Source organism: Marmota flaviventris, chromosome 19, assembly GCF_047511675.1.
Source record: "Marmota flaviventris isolate mMarFla1 chromosome 19, mMarFla1.hap1, whole genome shotgun sequence".
NCBI lineage: Eukaryota > Metazoa > Chordata > Mammalia > Rodentia > Sciuridae > Marmota > Marmota flaviventris.
Genome location: NC_092516.1, coordinates 7,622,150 through 7,638,842, shown reverse-complemented (window position 1 = coordinate 7,638,842; position 16,693 = coordinate 7,622,150). Strand labels below are relative to the sequence as shown.

At 61.9% G+C, this 16,693-nt stretch overlaps 6 protein-coding genes across 20 annotated transcripts in view; 3 read left to right on the top strand and 3 right to left on the bottom strand.

Moving 5' to 3' along the window:
• Positions 1-1,605, top strand: part of Mapk8ip3 (mitogen-activated protein kinase 8 interacting protein 3) — a 39,901-nt gene extending 38,296 nt beyond the window's left edge. For all 11 annotated transcript variants that reach the window (XM_071605593.1, XM_071605592.1, XM_071605587.1 and 8 more), the window contains one exon: positions 41-1,605. In XM_071605593.1, the coding sequence (XP_071461694.1) occupies positions 41-162 (122 nt within the window). In that variant the 3' untranslated portion in view covers positions 163-1,605. The remainder of the gene's footprint in view (positions 1-40) is intronic.
• A 43-nt stretch (positions 1,606-1,648) lies between these two features.
• Positions 1,649-2,781, bottom strand: Nme3 (NME/NM23 nucleoside diphosphate kinase 3). 2 transcript variants are annotated; one of them, XM_027940838.3, is made up of 5 exons: positions 2,603-2,781; positions 2,405-2,535; positions 2,208-2,309; positions 2,023-2,135; positions 1,649-1,928 (listed from the first exon to the last, which is right to left on the bottom strand). In XM_027940838.3, the coding sequence occupies exons 1-5, from the start codon at positions 2,682-2,684 to the stop codon at positions 1,811-1,813; spliced, it is 546 nt and encodes a 181-aa protein (XP_027796639.1). In that variant the 5' UTR covers positions 2,685-2,781; the 3' UTR covers positions 1,649-1,810. The 2 variants fall into 2 exon arrangements, with proteins under 2 accessions (XP_027796639.1, XP_027796640.1); XM_027940839.3 differs by having other exon boundaries at positions 1,817-1,928; positions 2,031-2,135.
• Positions 2,782-2,846: 65 nt separating this feature from the next.
• On the bottom strand, positions 2,847-4,046 carry Mrps34 (mitochondrial ribosomal protein S34). The gene is made up of 3 exons (XM_027940837.2): positions 3,662-4,046; positions 3,455-3,497; positions 2,847-3,378 (listed from the first exon to the last, which is right to left on the bottom strand). The coding sequence occupies exons 1-3, from the start codon at positions 3,980-3,982 to the stop codon at positions 3,086-3,088; spliced, it is 657 nt and encodes a 218-aa protein (XP_027796638.1). The 5' UTR covers positions 3,983-4,046; the 3' UTR covers positions 2,847-3,085.
• Positions 4,047-4,111: 65 nt separating this feature from the next.
• Positions 4,112-7,202, top strand: Eme2 (essential meiotic structure-specific endonuclease subunit 2). Its single transcript, XM_071605755.1, has 8 exons — positions 4,112-4,316; positions 4,411-4,541; positions 4,912-5,010; positions 5,565-5,656; positions 5,825-5,918; positions 6,036-6,151; positions 6,300-6,489; positions 6,568-7,202. The coding sequence occupies exons 1-8, from the start codon at positions 4,112-4,114 to the stop codon at positions 6,736-6,738; spliced, it is 1,098 nt and encodes a 365-aa protein (XP_071461856.1). The 3' UTR covers positions 6,739-7,202.
• Spsb3 (splA/ryanodine receptor domain and SOCS box containing 3) lies at positions 7,137-12,556 on the bottom strand. Of its 3 annotated transcripts, none has more exons than XM_027940831.2 (7): positions 12,453-12,556; positions 11,356-11,493; positions 8,830-9,007; positions 8,565-8,752; positions 8,387-8,489; positions 8,178-8,303; positions 7,137-7,915 (listed from the first exon to the last, which is right to left on the bottom strand). In XM_027940831.2, exons 1-7 carry the CDS (start codon positions 12,537-12,539, stop codon positions 7,587-7,589), a joined length of 1,149 nt encoding a protein of 382 aa, XP_027796632.1. In that variant the 5' UTR covers positions 12,540-12,556; the 3' UTR covers positions 7,137-7,586. The 3 variants fall into 3 exon arrangements, with proteins under 3 accessions (XP_027796632.1, XP_027796633.1, XP_027796634.1); XM_027940832.2 differs by lacking the exon at positions 12,453-12,556 and adding an exon at positions 12,185-12,252; XM_027940833.2 differs by lacking the exon at positions 8,178-8,303.
• A 312-nt stretch (positions 12,557-12,868) lies between these two features.
• Nubp2 (NUBP iron-sulfur cluster assembly factor 2, cytosolic) lies at positions 12,869-16,511 on the top strand. 2 transcript variants are annotated; one of them, XM_027940835.2, is made up of 7 exons: positions 12,874-12,986; positions 13,620-13,738; positions 13,924-14,122; positions 14,995-15,149; positions 15,269-15,379; positions 15,571-15,640; positions 15,954-16,511. In XM_027940835.2, the coding sequence occupies exons 1-7, from the start codon at positions 12,938-12,940 to the stop codon at positions 16,097-16,099; spliced, it is 849 nt and encodes a 282-aa protein (XP_027796636.2). In that variant the 5' UTR covers positions 12,874-12,937; the 3' UTR covers positions 16,100-16,511. The 2 variants fall into 2 exon arrangements, with proteins under 2 accessions (XP_071461697.1, XP_027796636.2); XM_071605596.1 differs by lacking the exon at positions 15,954-16,511 and having other exon boundaries at positions 12,869-12,986; positions 15,507-15,595.
• The last annotated feature ends 182 nt before the right edge of the window (positions 16,512-16,693 follow it).

Genomic DNA, 16,693 nt, shown 5'->3' with positions numbered 1-16,693 from the left:
GTATGCCAGGCAGGACCCCTCACTGCTGCCCACTCTCCAGGAGATGGAGAGGACGACGAGGCGGAGGAAGGAGCCGGAGAGGTGAGCCAGGTGAAGCCTGTGCTGTCCAAGGCGGAGCGCAGCCACATCATCGTGTGGCAGGTGTCCTACGCCCCTGAGTGAGGCCATTGCCCCCCTTTCCACTGCCTGATGCCAATATGTACATAGGACCCCGCCGGCCTGCCCCTGCCTGCCCCGGGCACCCATAGTCCCTTTCTAACCTCTCAACCTGCAGCTTTCACCTGAGGCCCAGGCCCCCGAGTGGCAGGGAGTGGCCCCCGAGATGTGGGTGGAGTGGGCCATGGGAGGGAGGCGGGAGAGGGAGGTGGAGAGGTGCCTGCAGCTCCTGGTCAGTACCCCTACCCAGCATACTCAAGTCCCAGGGGTACCTTAGGGCTGGGGCAAGGCAGGACCAAGGTGGTTGTGGGCAGCCCCTGCAGCTGGCCTTGGCTCCACTGTTACCTCCTCATTCCTGGCACCCCCAGATCAGGAGCAGGGGCTTCACTCTGCCCTGTCTTCCCACCCAGTCTACTTGCTTTTGCATGCTGCCCTGGGAGAGCCAGGCCTGGTGCCCATCCTATGCCCAGGGGTTTGGCGCTCAGACTGCCCAGGTGCCTGGGCCCTAGGTAAGCCCTATCTAGGGTTTACACCTTCCCTGACTAATGTCCCCTCGGTCCCCGCCCCAGCCTCCCCAGAGATCTGGCATGGAAGCTTGGGGCTAGGGTCCCTGAGGCAGCACCTTCAAAAGACAGACCAGGTACCCCTCACCCCCTGAAGCCCAAGGTCGTCCAGCCCCTCACTGACTGGTGTGCCCCAGGCTTCCCCTGGGCATAAGACTCACCTTTAAGGAGCAGGACTTTATAGTCCTGCTCCTCCCAGAATCCCTTAGGGTGGAATTTCTCAGGCTGCTAGGGCAGGCCCCGGCCTCAGGAAGAAGTGGAGGCTCCTGCCCTCTGCTAGGGTTAGTCCTAGGATGCAGGCTCAGCCTCAGGTTGATGGGGGATGGTGCGCTCCTGGGGCCTGCTTCCTGCACAGGGCTCCAAGGAGCCCAGCTCCCAGACACGTACCAAGTGCCTAGCGTTGCCGCTGTGGCCTGCTCCCTCAGAGAGAACTGACAGGAGGCTGCCAAGCAGAGGCCGGAGGGGCTATGCCACTGCAGCAGGGCTCTAGGGTTGTGGCAAGGGGGCAGGTGCTGCCCTTGCAGGTCTGCTCCTCCACCTTCCTGGGCCAGGCCTTACTCCTCCCACCAGAGGTACTGACCAGGGCAGTCTGGCCCCCGCTGCCCACTTCCTCCCACCAGAGAAGCACAGATCTTGGGGAGCTGTCCCATGAGCCCAGCTGGCCAACACAAGCTGCAGCCACAGGGAGCTGCAGGCTTCTCCCCACCACCCTGCCACCTCTCCACTGTGATGTATGTCCCATGTCTGTCCCCACTGGAGTGTGAAATGACTGGAGTGAGCTGGGTGGGTGCAAGTAGAGGAAAGGCCGGGTGTGCTTCTCCTCAGGCTTTGGCCCTGCAAGTGAACCCACGTATCTGCTCTGTATGTAATAAACGTCTTAACACGTGCTGCTGTTGTGTCCCTGGGACCGAGCCAAGCCAATGCTCACATGGTTTTCCTCTAGTTTATTATGAAAAGAAATGGGGGCGAGCCAAGCGCCAGAGGTGTCCTGCACGACCTGGCCCTCTGCTCCGCGCGGCCCGCTTCTTCGCAGCTGTCCTGGCACACCATGTCCGAGGGGGTGGTCCTGTTGGGGGCAGTCCTGTCGGGGGCTACTCGTACAGCCAGTGCCCGACACTGTCCTCCCAACAGAGGAGCTCATCCGACCGGAACCAGAGGGCGATCTCGCGGCGGGCGCTCTCCACCGAGTCGCTACCGTGGATTACATTCCTGCGCGGGACGGGAGCGTGGGTGGACCGGCGGGGGGGGGGGGGGGGGTCGAGCTGCAGGGCGGGGGGGGGGGGGGTGCGCAGGCGGGCCTTACTTGCCGACCTCCACGCAGAAGTCCCCGCGAATGGTGCCAGGCTGGGCGTTCATTGGGTCCGTGGCGCCGATGAGTGCCCGTGAGGCGCGCACGACGTCCAGGCCCTGCCACACCTGAGCGCGGGGCGAGCGTCAGTGCGCGCAGGGCTCCGGGGCTGTACCCACCTGCCGCCCACGGGAACTCACCATGGCCACCACGGGCCCGGAGCTCATGTACTTGACCAGGCGGCCATAGAAGGGGCGCCCGCGCAGCTCCGCGTAGTGCTCACACAGCAGCTCCTCGGAGGCCTGCGAGAGGAAGGGCCACCGCGCTGCGCCCCGCGCCCCCGTCTCCTTCCCGCACCACCCAGCCCCCGCATGCGTCCTGCTCTAAGCGTCCGCACCTGCACCAGCTTCAGCGCCACCAGCTTGAAGCCCTTCCTTTCGAAACGCCGCACGATCTCGCCCACCAGCCGCCGCTGCACACCGTCAGGTTTCACGGCCAGGAAGGTGCGCTCGTGCACGCCGCTGCAGGCTGCGGGGACCCGGGCGTCAGGTGGCCCAGCAGCCTGCGCCCCGCCCGGCCCCCTCCCTGAGCTTACCCGCCGGGAAGAGGTTAGCGAAGATGGTCAGCACCAGGCAGATCATGGCGGCGGCAGGACCGGACCGGGCGGGGCGGAGCATCTGGGCGGGGCCTGCGCTTAAAGGGGCGCGCAGGACGCGGGGCCACCCACTGCACCCGCTCGGAACGCAGCGCTGCCCCGAGCGCCCGGCGCCCCAGTTCCGCGGCGGGCTGGCCCGACCATCTCACACGCACACGCTGCCCAACGCGCAGAGAGACCAAAACCCAGGATACAGAGTGCGTTTATTCCCAGCCACAGCAACGGGGAAGGGGCCGCCTGGAGGTGGGGCCAGCGCGTGGGACCCCTGCCTCGGAGCGGGATGCTGGGGCAACAGAGGCGCCCCACTTCTCCCCACAAAACGCAAGGCCGCGGAACAAGTCGCCGGAAGGGGGTACACCCAAAGACGTCCATCACAAGGAGCCCCCCCGCCTCACCCCCAGGCGCTTCTGAGGCCCGGCCCCATTAGACCGGGGTCCGCTTGACCCGCCCCTTGGCCTCCTGTTTCGCAGGGTAGTCCCAAGGGTCCGCACGAGTCCTCTCCAGGTTCAGCAGGGGCTCCTCCGCGCTGGTGTCCCCGCTTTTCTTCCGTTGAGCCAGGATCATGGCCCGGAGCAGCGGTGGGTAGGGCACGGGGCGCGGACTATCCTCCGTCCCAGGAGTGAAGGCGGCGAAAGCCTCCTCCTCGTGCTTGGGTACCAACCGCCAGTCGTGGTACATGACATGCTCGATCTCCCGGGCCTCGGCCTCCGTCTTCCCTGCGGAGGGAAGGCGGGGCTGACTCCGCGCCGGCTGGACAGTTGGCCACGCGCTCCTGCCAGCCAGTAGCCTTACCTTTGAAGGTCAGGACGCCCCAGGCCTTCCCGTGGTCCAAGTTCTGCGAAGCAAGAAAGAGTCGGGTCAGCTCCGGAAGCTGCTCGCCCAGCGGGCGGGGAGGCGGGAGCCCCCTTCCCTGGGATTCGGGGGTGGAGGTGGAGTCGGGGAGAGGCGCGAGGCCAGGGAGAGGCCACACCGCGCCGGGTGGGCCCGGGCCGCGCGCACCTGCGCGGTGAAGTCCGGCCGCACGCGCGTGAGGCGCCAGTAGCAAGGCTCGTCGTGCTGCCACAGCCAGGACTTGCGCGTGACCAGGCGGCCCAGGCCAAAGAGCGGGAGGCGGGCGAGCAGCTGCAGGAGGCGGCTCTCGCGGCGCACGTCGGCCCAAGCGCGCACTGGCAGCCGGCGGCCCGAGTGCGGCCGCGTCAGGGTCTCGTAGTCCAGGGCGTAGAGCTGCGAGTCGCGCGGACGCTCCCGCTGTTCGCGCAGAGCGCGCACGCGGCGGGCCAGCTCGGCGATCAGGCGCGGCCGCACCTTCTTCCGCGCCATAGTGGTGTCCGCGACCCCCGCCTTGCCCCGCCCGAACCCCGTCTGTCCCGAGCCGGCCCGCGCCGGAAGCGGCCGGTGTCCCGCCCAAAGGCGTCCGGGCGTGTGCGGAAGTGGAGGGGAGGCCGGGCCATGGCGGAGGTGCGACCCGAGAGGGCCGCGCGCTCGCGCCGAGCCCAGCGGCGGCCCCCGACCTGGGAGGTGTCGGACTCTGAGGCGGAGGGCGACGGCTCTGCAGAGGCCGGAGCGCGGGCTCGGGGCGTGGCGGGGGAGCGCAGGGCGGCGGCGTGGCGGCCCGAGCAGGCTCTGCAGCGCCTGGTGGTGCGCGTGGACCCAGGTCCGGGTTGGCGGGCGGGCGGGCGGGCGACGAGCGGCCGGCCTGCGGCCCGCGGGCAAGGAGGGGCTGACTGAGCTGTCTTCCACGGGTCCAGCCGTGCTGGAGGACACTCGTGCTGACGTCCTAATGGAGGCTCTGGGCGCCCTGGACTGTGAATGCCGCATCGAGCCGCAGCGCCGGGCCCGCAGCCTGCGGTGGAGCGGAGTGAGGCACGACCCCGGCAGAGTGAGTGGCTGGTTCTACCCTCCCAGACCATATCCCGAGTCCTGGCCCACATTTTGCAGGTGCAGCTGTCTGGAGAGGTAGCATCTCATAGAGGGGTGACGAAGCCTGCGTTGCCACTTTGCCAGTATGGAACCAGAACCAGCCTCTGTCCCATAATATTCTACCCCAGAAGAGGCTGGGGTCAGCCCTTAGTCCTGGGCTGGCCTTGGTCTCTGGGAGGCTTGACTCGGGCTTCTGGGGAACAGCCCTGGCAGGGCTAGGCATGACTGCAGTTGCAGAACTACAGGAGTTCCCAGTGTTAGCTGGGCAGCTAGGCAGAGGCCCAGAGACTGGCCGAGTGTGGGCAGCAGTGCCCCCAATATCCCCACAGGTGGCTCCTGAGGTGTGGGCTACAGAGGAACAGGAACTACTACTGCTGCTGCTGCTGGAGCCTGAGGAGTTTCTGCAGGGCACTGCCCAGCTGACCCAGGTGGTTTCCTTCCTTCATCCCATGGTACCAGGTTTCCCAGCCAGGGGTGCTGTTCTGCCAGCCAACATTTAGGGGAGAGGAGCACAGGTGAAACAGTAGAGGGATTGGGAGAGCACAGAGTCAGGACCAGGGTATACTGACTAGAGGACCCTGAGCTCAGGTGGAAGTGTCTAGGCAGGGCCAAGGGCTGGCTGAATTGGTCTGCAGCAGCTGACAGTGCAGCCTAGCCTCTGATGGAGTAGAAATAGTGCTCAGCTGATGTTTGGCTAGAGAATGACTAAGTTAGACCTGCTGGGTCGCAGCGTCCATGATTTTAGGGATCCTGCTGTGTGCCATGCAGATGCCAGGCTAGGGTGCAGAGCTGGACCACAGGGTGCTCAGCCTCCCTGGCCCCAGGAGGCAGTGCAGCTGGTTTTTTGGAGAGGGTTGGCTGGGCAGAGGGAGTGTCTCTGGCTCTCCTGCTCTTCTTTGCCATTGACTGTGGGCTGGTGGTCAGCAGTCCCCCACTGTCACAGTCTTCCTGTGAACAGTGTGCCATGTGTTCTTGCCTTCAGACAGAAGGCCCACCCTGTCCGGTGCCTTGGATCTCTCCTGAGAGCCCTGCCCACCCCCACCTGGCTGTCATAGGGCTGGATGCCCACCTATGGTACCATTCACCTCAAGGCCCTTAGTGGGGCTGGCTGGAGTGGGCAGGGAGAGGTAGGGGTGCCTCTGGAGGCTGCTGTCACAGCTGATTCACTGCCCTGGGGGCCCTGGCAGAGGCAGAACTCAGGAAGAAGGGGTGGGGAACTGGGGGGTTGTTGCCTCTGCTCAGGTCTTGCCAGCCCAGTGCCCAGGGGATGCAGCAGCTGCAGAATTCAGAGGTGGTCCAGGCCAAGGAGGCTGTCAGCTGGCCGGAAGTGGAGGAGGTGAGGGCCGTTTGGGCTGCGGGGTTGGCCTTGGTTCAGCATGTGGCTGCTCTCTGGCTGAGAGGTGTGACTCCCAGCATGGTCAAGGTGAGCCCACACCTTCACCATCCTTCCCAGGCTCTGGTGCTCCTTCAGCTCCGTGCAGACCTGGATGTGCTACTGGTGGCCTCCTGGCAAGAGCTGACTCAGCATGTGTGTGCCTACACCAAGGCCCTTGCCCAGCTCCCCTCTAAGTATGTACCCCTTCTCAGGGCTGGGAGGGGGACAGGACCACCAGGAGCAGGGAGCTCTGAGGGCAGAGCAGGGCTGGAAGGCTTTTTGAACTGGGGCAGGTGTGGAAGAGGCCAAGGCTCTGAAGACCCCTCTGCCCCTCCCTTTCAGGCAGTGCTGGGACTCCCAGGCCTTTTCCTTCTGCACAGCAGGTCGCTGGGCTGCAGGCCAGCAGGTGGCCAGAGATGGCTCTGGGTTGCGTGGGGTTTGGTGGAGACAGATCAGGCAGTTTAACCGGGTCAGCCCTGCTGTGGCAGATGCCATTGTCACCGCCTTCCCCTCCCCACGCCTTCTGCAGCAGGTAAGCTCCCAGGTACCCTTCCCCTCAGGTATGAGACCCAGGCCAAGGCCCCCCTGCTCACGCCTTTGCTTGCCCTAGGCGCTCATGGCCTGCAGCACAGAACAGGAACGTCTGGGCCTCCTGGCTGACCTCCCTGTGGAGGCCAGCAAAGGCAGACAGTCCCGAAGGGTGGGGCCTGACCTTTCCCGTCGCATCTGCCTGTTCCTGACCACCACCAGCCCTGACCTGCTACTGGACCTGGGCTCCTGACCACACTTGCCGGCCTCTTCTGTCCACCAGCAGGACAGCAACAGCCCACAGGAGGACTGATCAGACCTCCTGAGAGTGGGAGGGGGACAACCACACTTACTAAGCCTGGGGTGGACTCCGTCTTTGGCTGGTCAGACTTGAGGTTGGGGGGGAGGAGGGGGAAGACAGATGCTCTGAAATCAGCAGAAGAGCAGGGAAGCAGAGGCCTGAGGAGGACGGGGGTTCGTGTTCCCTCTGCCCTGAATGCTCTGGCCACAGGACAGCGTGGCAGCAAGACTGTGCCCAGCTGGGCAGCCAGGAGGACTGCAGGGCAGCACCCCAGAGGGTGCTCCCTGGGGGAGCAGCAGCCTGCCCCCCGACGTAGCAGACCATCAGGAGGAAAGCAGACACCGGGCAGCCCAGGCCTGACAGAGTCTTTAATCTCAGAGCTGTGTAAGACATAAATCCCACATTTGTCACAGTCATTGGGGTCTGTGTGACGGGAACGGCAGTGGACAACATGCAGAGTGAGCTAGAAGAAGAGCAGGGACCCAGGGCCAGGAAGCGCCAGCTCACCAAGCCCTGTCTCCCCAGGCAGCAGACACCTGTCACCCCAGGATGGCCCAGCAGTACTTGGCCATTCCTGGGACAGTTGGAGGACTGGTGTGGCTGCCCCCCCCAACCAGTCAAGGAGAGTGGACTCAGTGGCCAGTGGCTCTGGATCCCCTACAGAAGGGACTGTTCTGGCCTTAGAGATAGGACAGCCCCCATCAGACCTTGGTCCACCTCTTCTGCCCTGCAGGGTGGCAAGGAGGGAGGAACGGAGTGGCCTTCCCAGCCCAAGAAGGCAGTTTTTGTCAGAAAACAAGTCAGGTCCGTCGGCACCTCTTCCTTCGGCAGGGCCTGGCCTCTAGGCTGGGGGTACCAGGTGGGGACGCTGGGGGCTTGCGCCGACTGCAGTTCATGCTCAAGACCCAGCCCAACTTGTCACGCAGCACCTGCTTGAGACCAGGTGGCAGGGGCAGGCCCTCAAGGGTGTCCCCTGAGTCAGGGCGCAACTGGCGCAGGCGGGAGCAGCACAGGTACTGCAGGGAGGTGGCGGTGGCACAGGCACGGATCACCTTCATGCTGCTTCTGGCCGCTGTGGAGCACACCATTGGGTAGAACCTCCTGTTCCTCAGTCTGGTGGCTGCCACTCCTGCAGGGAGAAGCAGCTGAGCCTGGGCCAGCAGAGGACCTAGAAGGTGCTGTGCCAGTCCCAGCCGCACATCTGCCAACTTGGCTGAGTGAGTCAGTCCTGTGGCTCTGGCCCAAGTAATTCCAACATGGCCTCTCCCTGTCCCTCCCTCTGGGGACTTGGGGCCTCAGGTCCCAGGCAACCTGGGCCCACCAAGATTATAGCTGTGGTAGCTGTACCCTGTAGATGCCTGTCTGTTCAGGGTCAGGCTGGGGACCCTCACCTATGCATTTCCTGTTCTTAAAGAAAGTCAGCGTCCCGTGCCAGGCATCCAGGTGCACACCAATGATGGAGCCTTGGCCAAACCGTGATGAGAAGCTGGTCTTGTCACCCTTATGGTGGAGGAGCCCTGGGGGCACCAGGTGAGGGTGAGCCCAGGAGCCATGTGCTACCCTCCCCGCCTGACCCTCCCCACCACTGGACCACACGAACCCGTGTAGGAGAGGCCCCAGCTGTCCTCGTCCCTGCCAAGCAGGCTGCAGAAGGTGTGATGGTACTTGTCCAGGTCCACGTCTGACGTCCCAATGCCCACCATCTGCCAAAGTGGGGCTGGGGAGTGTGTGCCTGGGGCAGAGGCCTACAGCGCTGCCCCAGGCCACCAGCCACTTACCATATCAGTGCCATAGACAGGTGAGGTCATCTTAATTTCCCAGAAGTGTTGGCCATCCCCCAGCTCCTTGGTGCCCCGGATGGCTGCGGTACCACAGCTATACTCCATATGGAAGCTGACCTTGCGGTTGTCACAGCTTAGCAGGGCAGCTGAGGACTTATTCAGGTCATCCCAGACCCAGTCAAAGTCTGTAAAACGGGGGGGCCAGGTTTGTCCCTGCGCCTCCCAGGAGGGCCTGCCCCATCATCCCCTGCAGGACACTCACACTCATCCTCTTCTCCACAGCGGCAGTCCTTGCCACGGTGCGTGGTATGTGGGCTGCTGCAGAAGGGGGCCTCGCTCTGGCTCTCACAGTCACAGAAGGACTCCCCTGTCACAGGCACAGCACTGGGGATGGATGGTGGCAGGGATGAGGACTCAGGGTCAGAATCGGAGTCACTGTGCTGGAGAGAAAGGCAGCCTGTTCCCACCTGCCTGCTGCCCCAGCCCTACCAGCCCACCAAGTGCTCAGCACAGACGTGGGGACTGGCACAGCCCGACACCCCCACTTCTGCACAGGCTTTCTGGAGACCAGCCACCAGTACTACTCTTCAGCCTTCTCCAGGCATCTTCTGGGTCTCAGATGAGCTGCAGATCTGGACCCAACAAGATCTGACAGAGACCACCTGGGTCTCCCAGACAACAGTCAGGCTCCTCGGCACGGGGCCTTACCCTGTACTGGGTTGTGGTCCTCTGGTCACCAATGTGTGGGGCAGACCCTCAAGAGGCCCAGTGGACTCATGCTGCCACTTAAAGCTTATACTGTAGGAAGACTTAATCAGGACCCTGTCACCACCTTTAAGGGCCACAGTCCTGAGGCTCTGTGTCCTCGGGGCCTTATTGGCCCCATGGTCCATCATCTGGGCCGAACTCCTCAAGTTCCTCTCCTGGAAAATCAGCCATAGAAGTCTCTGTGAACCAAGCTGCATCCCATTGATGCCACACAAGCCCTCCTGCCCAGAGGCCAGAAAGGTGTGGACAGCCTCTGTCAGTCTGAGTGGCCTCCACCTGCTCTCTGGGCTCTGCTCTGGCCTTCCTGCCACAGACCTGCAGAGCAGCCCAGGGAACCCTCTACCATAAGCTACCTTAGCCACACCATGGGGTCCTACTGCCTTGTGCATTAAGGCCAGTCTCTGCCCCAAGCCCCACCAGCCCCCTGTCACATGTAGTCACACTGGCACCTGTGCCGTGTGCCCACTGTTCCTCCCCCGAATGAAGCAAGCATGTCCCCAGGAACACTTTTCAGGTTGCCTGCTCACCATTTCTTTCAAATTCCCTGTCCTCTTCCCTTCTTGCTCCTGCTAGACCAAGAGCTCCTCAAGGAGGGCCTGCTCCCAGGTCCTATTCCAGTTACCAGGGCCTCGGACAGTGGTGCATCACCTTTACCCACATCAGATTCAACAGGGGGAGAATGGCCAACACCCTCTGTTCACAGCCTGGGTGCTGCCTGGTATGAGGCCTGCCTCCCAGGGGAAGTCACAAGGAACCATGACAGGAAGCTCAGCTGGCCTGAGATAAACAGGACCATGAGGAGCCTCCTTCAGGGCAGCTGTCCTGCCTGGAGAAGGGTCCTGCCCCACACAAAGCAGGCCAGAGGACTGCAGCCCAGTGACATAGAAAGGGACTCCCCACATCCAGGACAGGCCTACTGAGGAGCCAGGGCATGGGGCACACTGATCCTCCCCAGGGAGGAAGCAAACCTGACCTGCTACCAGCCTCAAGAACACGAAGAAAAGATGAAGGAGGTGTGTTGTTAAGCTTGCTGAGGTGCCAGAAAGGCTCCTGTCACCTGTCTACGCACATGTGCCATAGGCCCATTAGGTGACAGAGGGCAAGCAGCATGCATGTGTCACACTGCCCAGCCTCATAGCAGTAAGCTTGTGAGGCAGGGACACAGGCAGACAGATGACTCTGGGCCACGTGGTCAAAGGGAACTGGAGGCATGGCAGGAATGCAAGCAGGCCTCTCAAGTTCAGAGGCCCTGAGAAAGACTCAGGACACTGCTGGCCAGGTCAGTAAACCCATGGCTTCCAGTTCTCCTCCAAGGCCTATTGGTCCCAAAGGGCTCCAAGAAGAACCCACTCCTGCCCTGGTCACATGGTTGAGCCAGAACTAATTGCAGGGCAGCTATGGCAGCAGAGTGTAGACACCAACTCCAGCCTGATTTCAGGAAGTCAACTGAGAAACCACTCCCCCAGGGTTTCCACCCTGCACCCCACCAGGTGTAATGGCCATATAGCCTGGCTCACAGGCCTAGCTATGGCAGAGATCAATACAGGCTGCTGTCAACAGTAGTGAAGAGTCTCTTCAATCTGCCCTGGCTCTCCTTGGCCTCCCTGAGCTTAGGGGAAAGGGTGTGAAGTTTGATCTTTCAGAATCACAGTTCCTTTTTTTTTATATATATATATATTATAAACCCAGAACACATCTGTGCTGCAAAAGAAACATTTGAATGGATCACAGGGTTAACAGCAGCTACCTCTGGAATCTGGCCAGGCAGAGGGCAGAGAACTTCTGCCGCACAGCTAACCAGAGACCAACAGCCAGTCCCTCCACACACTTCACTTGTCAAAGGAGAGGACAGGAAAGAATCTGTCTGTTCTAAGGACAGGCTGGGCGTCCTTTACCTGGCCAAAGAGCCTTACTGAGCATGGCACCCCGCAAACATGGCCAGTGCTCTGGCCCAGGAACATCTTTTTCTTTGATTCCCCATCCTTGGAGTGGCCATGCCCACCTTGCCACAGGTACCTACCTGCCCATCAGAGTCATAGCCCCGGTTAGTGGTGCCTGCCAGGGCCACAGCCCGGGCATCAGCATCCCGGCGGGCTGCGCTCAAGACAAAATGCCATGCCCTGCTACTCCTCGGACGTCTGGCCATGCTAGAGAGGACCTGAAAGAAAAATGGTTCTGAGCCAAGGAGCCAAGCACACTAGAACAAGTCCCAGGACCCCCAAGCACATACTCCTCCACTGGAACTTCCCCACTGTCTGTCAGACTGGGCCACAGACCCACCCAAAGGAGGGGCTCCAGGGCCTCAGATACATAGCAGAACTCTCCACAAGCCTGTACCTGGGTCCAGAGTCTTAGCACCTTGATCAAACCAAGGCAGACGGTGTGAAATGCCACCCAGACACCCATGATTCTGACGGCACCTCTCAGTCCACATAGGCACAGAGGCCCCAGGCCTCTCACAGCAGACTTGCTCCTCCTCCACACGGTCTAGCTAGACAAGTGGAGTCCCCGACCTCGGGTTCCTCATGCCAGAAACACAGCAGTCATCCACCCTGACACTCCCCCTTCCTGCCACACCTGGGGAGTCCTCGCTCACGGGGGACCACAGGCTCCGCACAGCTCCTCTGCTCAGCTCCTCCCGCTCCACACACTACAGCCATTGGCTTTCCGGTACCATTTTAAGTCTGCTCAGGGCTTGCCATTGTTCTGGGGGTGAAATGCAAGCCTCTACGAGGGCTAGTTCTACTGGCTGCCTCGCTCCAGTGGCCGGCTCTGCCCTGCTTTTGGTCGGATCCCCCCATGTCCCCAGCTCCACTTTCAACCCTAGGCTGCCGCCTGGACTGCCCCACCTCGTCTGGCCCCTCGGTTTGCGCTGCTCAGGAGCGCAGAACACAGCCGCGCGGTGCACGCCGAATGAATGGTCCAGGTGCCCGGGACCAGGCGGAGGGCGCTGTCACGCCCACGGCCCGCGGCCTCCAAGCTGCAGCAGGCAGGGCCCACCCGCGGTCCCAGCCCAGCCTCCCGCGTGCCGCCCCGGGGGACAAATGGCGGCGGGCCCGACCGCCCGCAAGGTCAGCATGCTGCCGCCGGGGGCCGGGCAGGCAGGACGCCGCTCACCTGCAGCCGCCACAGCCGCGCTCCGCAGGCTGTGACCCACTTTCGTCTCCGACCGGGACGTAAACAATCCCCGCCCCCGCGCTGCATTGGCCCGGCGGCTAGGCGGCCGCTCCAGTCTGGCGCTTCGCGCGGGGGCGGGCCTCTCGGGACATGGCTGTTGCCAAGAGGTTGTAAGGCCCGTCAATCCCGTTCCGATCTTCCAATTGGTCACAGCTTGAGCTGTCATACCTGAGACCCTCATTCCCATTGGACGTGGACACGGAAGTAGGTCCAGATCCGTTACGTCATCTGAGCCGGAACCTAAGGGCAATGCTCCGAAACTCCTTGGACGACTTGATTGGCTGAAGGAAGCGAGACCAGGCCTATCAAAAGGAGCCGAGGGTGAGCTGTCGTCTCCCATTGGCTCAAAGGCTCCTTACTCTGGCTGTTGGCGAACGGGCCGCGGAAGGAAACGGAAGGAACCCGAGGTCTCAGTTGACGGTGCTATGGAGGCTACTGGTGAACTTGCGGGCGAGGACCCCAATGCGGGCCTGGGTGAGCGTGCGGGGCGAGCTTGTACCACCAAGGAGTGCCCCGCCTGCCTCCCGCACAGGCGGTAGTCAGGGACCCTGGCGCACCGTGGCCGCCCTTGTCTACGCGGTTTCTGGCGGCACACCACAGCAGCGCGGGAAAGCGCGGCTTGGAGTCCTCTAGGCAACGCGGGTGCACGCCCGCCGGGTTGTGGCTGCTCTAGGTCCTCAGAGCCTCGGCCTTCCCTTGAGAACCGGAGGCCCGGGGCTTCCTCTCCTCACCGCGGAGAGGGGCTGTGGAGGGTGTGGAGACCGCACACGGCTGTGACCGGGGGTTTCATCTGTGTCCTGCCGCATTATCAGGGTGCTACAACTTTAGCATTTTTATCGCCCGTGCACGCATACACAAGCAGGGCTGCATATGCACGCATTATAAAGTGGAGCAGCGGAGGCTCCACTTAGCGCTGGAGTGGGGGAAGGTTAGGTCTAGAGTTGGGGGGGCGGGGCGGGCTGTCCTTGCTCATGTTTCTATGGAGAGGAGCAGTGGCCCCGGTCAGAATTCAGGAAGAGGGAGTAATTTGGTGACCTTCTCTGAAGGCGCACTGAGGGCTTATTGTTCCTGGGAGTCTCGGACCTCCTGACTTCTGTTTCTCACCAGAGCCTGGGAACCTGTCTGGCGTGCGGCACATCATCCTTGTTCTCTCTGGGAAGGGGGGCGTTGGGAAGAGCACCATCTCTACAGAGCTGGCCCTGGCACTGCGCCACGAGGGCAAGAAGGTGAGGCCCCTGCCCAGGGCCAATCCAGTTGCTTCACCAGCAGCCACAGCTTACTAATACCTGCCCTGAGCTGCACAGCTTTCCCTGCTACATGAGGGTGGACACACGTCCCCGCAGCCCCCAAGCAGGACTGGTAGGTCTGTCTGCTGTTTTGTGCCTTGCCCTCACCATCAGCCTCCTTGCAGGTAGGGATCCTGGATGTGGACCTTTGTGGCCCCAGCATTCCACGCATGCTCCAGGCACAGGGCAGGGCCGTGCACCAGTGTGACAGTGGCTGGGTGCCTGTCTTTGTGGATCAGGAGCAGAGCATCTCCCTCATGTCTGTGGGCTTCCTGCTGGAGAGGCCAGATGAAGCCGTGGTGTGGAGAGGTCCCAAGAAGAGTGGTAATGACCCAGCAGGGCCATGGCTGGCAGCCTTCTGTTCTCTCCCAGCTGACCCCTTAGTGCTGAGAGTTGAAAAGCAGCAGGGCTGACGTCCTTGCTCTTGCTTAGCCACTGTTTTTGAATGAAACCAAAATCCAGCTTTGGCCTCCATCTTGGAGACTCAGCTTCTCCCAGAGATACTCCTGCTGCACATGGCCAAGCAGGCAGGCACGCTCCAGGGGGCACGAGATGAGACCCAAGGTCAAGGGCATGGCTCTGCTCCAGGGGGCACGAGATGAGACCCAAGGTCAAGGGCATGGCTCTGGTGGGTGGCATCTCCATCTCCCAGTTGGGAGGTAAGAGGTCTGCTCAGACTGTATTCACACTGCAGGTGCCTGAGGCCACCCAGTGTGGAGATGGCATTGGGACTGGGCCCTGCTTCCTCTAGACTGATTGCAGGGGAGGCTTCCAGGAATTAGCTACAAGCACAGAGCAGGGGCTGCTCCTGTTGGCCATCTCATCAGGCTTGAGAGCCTGGGTGCAGATACCCTCAGCTTGCCCTGAGCTCAGGCCTTCGTGGGGTCAGCTGCCAGCCCCGTGGGGTTGGGGTTTGGGATGAGATTGGGTGTGGAGGGTAGCACAAGAGCTTGGGAGAAAGGAGTGCTTGTGGGCGCAGGGGCAGCCTCCACCTTCCTGTTACCCTGCGAGTTCCCCACTTGTGATTGGAGCTCTGCCTCAAGCTGCAGTGGCCCCAGGGCATCCAAAGCCTGTCTGATGGAGGCTGATGAAGCCCTGGGCTAGGCAGTGAAGTCCCATCCATCTGGGCTCACGCTTTCCTTGGGTCCCTGGTCCTCATGGCACAGGCTTGCTTACCCCACCCCGGGTCTCTGCAGCACTGATAAAGCAGTTTGTGTCTGATGTGGCCTGGGGAGAGCTGGACTACCTAGTTGTGGACACACCCCCCGGCACCTCTGATGAGCACATGGCCGCCGTGGAAGCCCTGCGCCCTTACAGGCCCCTGGGGGCCCTCGTGGTCACCACACCGCAGGTACCACCACGACCCTATCCTATGCCCTCCCCACTAGGCTGGGTATTTTTTCTGCTGACAACACCCTTATGAGACTGAATTAGTGGCAGACTGGCCTAGTGGTCTCTCCTGATTTCCAGGCAGTGTCTGTTGGGGATGTGAGGCGGGAGCTGACCTTCTGCAGGAAGACAGGGCTGCAGGTTATGGGGGTCGTGGAGAACATGAGTGGCTTCGCCTGCCCACACTGTGCCGTGAGTCCTGGGACATGTTAGGGCTCTTACAGGGGGGTGGGCACCAGGGCACGTGCAGGTCAAGTGGGGCTTTGAGGAAGTGGAGGATGCTGTCACCACTCAGGCCTACTCCGAAACCCTGCTCTAGGTCTCCCTGGCCTTCAGCATGGTGAGCGAGTGACAGTGGGCCCCATGTGGCTCTTGTCTCCTAGGAGTGCACCAACATTTTCTCCAGAGGTGGCGGGGAGGAGCTGGCTCGGCTTGCCGGAGTTCCCTTCTTAGGTGAGTATTGAAGGCAGGCACCGGAGACCCGACTCCCCCTTCCTGTGGGTGCGTCTGACTGTGCTTGAGTGCCAGGGAGGGAGAGCAACAGGCATCATGACCTCGTCTTCCAGAGTAAAGCGCTGGTGCTCTTGATTGTCTCCAGCAAGACAGGACAGCTGCCCTCCACCTGGCTCCTGCTGGGGACACTGACGTCCCCACTGCTTGTCCCATGTTCGTTGGGCAATCATGAGAGGCAGGATGTCCTGCTGGGAGGGCAACAGCATGGCCCACATGTGGGCACAATGCCTGACGGCACCTCTCCATCCTATAGGCTCTGTGCCCCTGGATCCTGAGCTCAGCAGGAGCCTGGAAGAGGGCCGCGACTTCATCCAGGAGTTCCCCAAGAGCCCCGCGTTTCCTGCACTCGCCTCCATAGCCCGGGAAGTTCTAAATGCCACACCTGCTCTGCTCTCCTGACAGGCAGCCCCATGGCCGCCTGATGCTGCCAAGGGCTGTCCTCATAGCAGAGATCTGGGTGTGGGTGTGGTTCCTGTGACCTGTGCTCTGTGGACACCTGCCTGGCCCTGCCCTTGGCGATGTCTCTGTGGCATTCCAAGTGGGGCTTATGGCTGGGGTTCCACCTAATGGCCTGTGGCTGACACTGGCACAGGTCCTGGCGTTGTGGGACAGTGGTCCCAGCTCTGGTCACCTGCCCCCTGGAGGGATAGGCTGCTGCACACAGCCAAGATCCACCCTGTTCCCAGGCTTGCCCAGGACTTCACCTTCCTCAGGCAGCTGTTAATGGGGAGCCTTTGTAAGGTGGTGTACTGGCCTCAGGCGTGTACAGTGACTTTAGAAGAACCTACTATTAAATGGCCTGGTCAGCAGACGCCTTGGATGTTTCTGTCCTTAGTGGTGACAGCTTTTGCTCTCTCAAGCCTAGGGCTGGACCAGCCACAGTTCCCTTGTTCCAGGCCCCTGGAGACTTGGGTGAGACATGTCTGCGTGTTGTTTTGGGAGAGTTTGGCAAGATTTTGTGCTGTCGGAAACCTGAGGGGACATGTAGCCCTG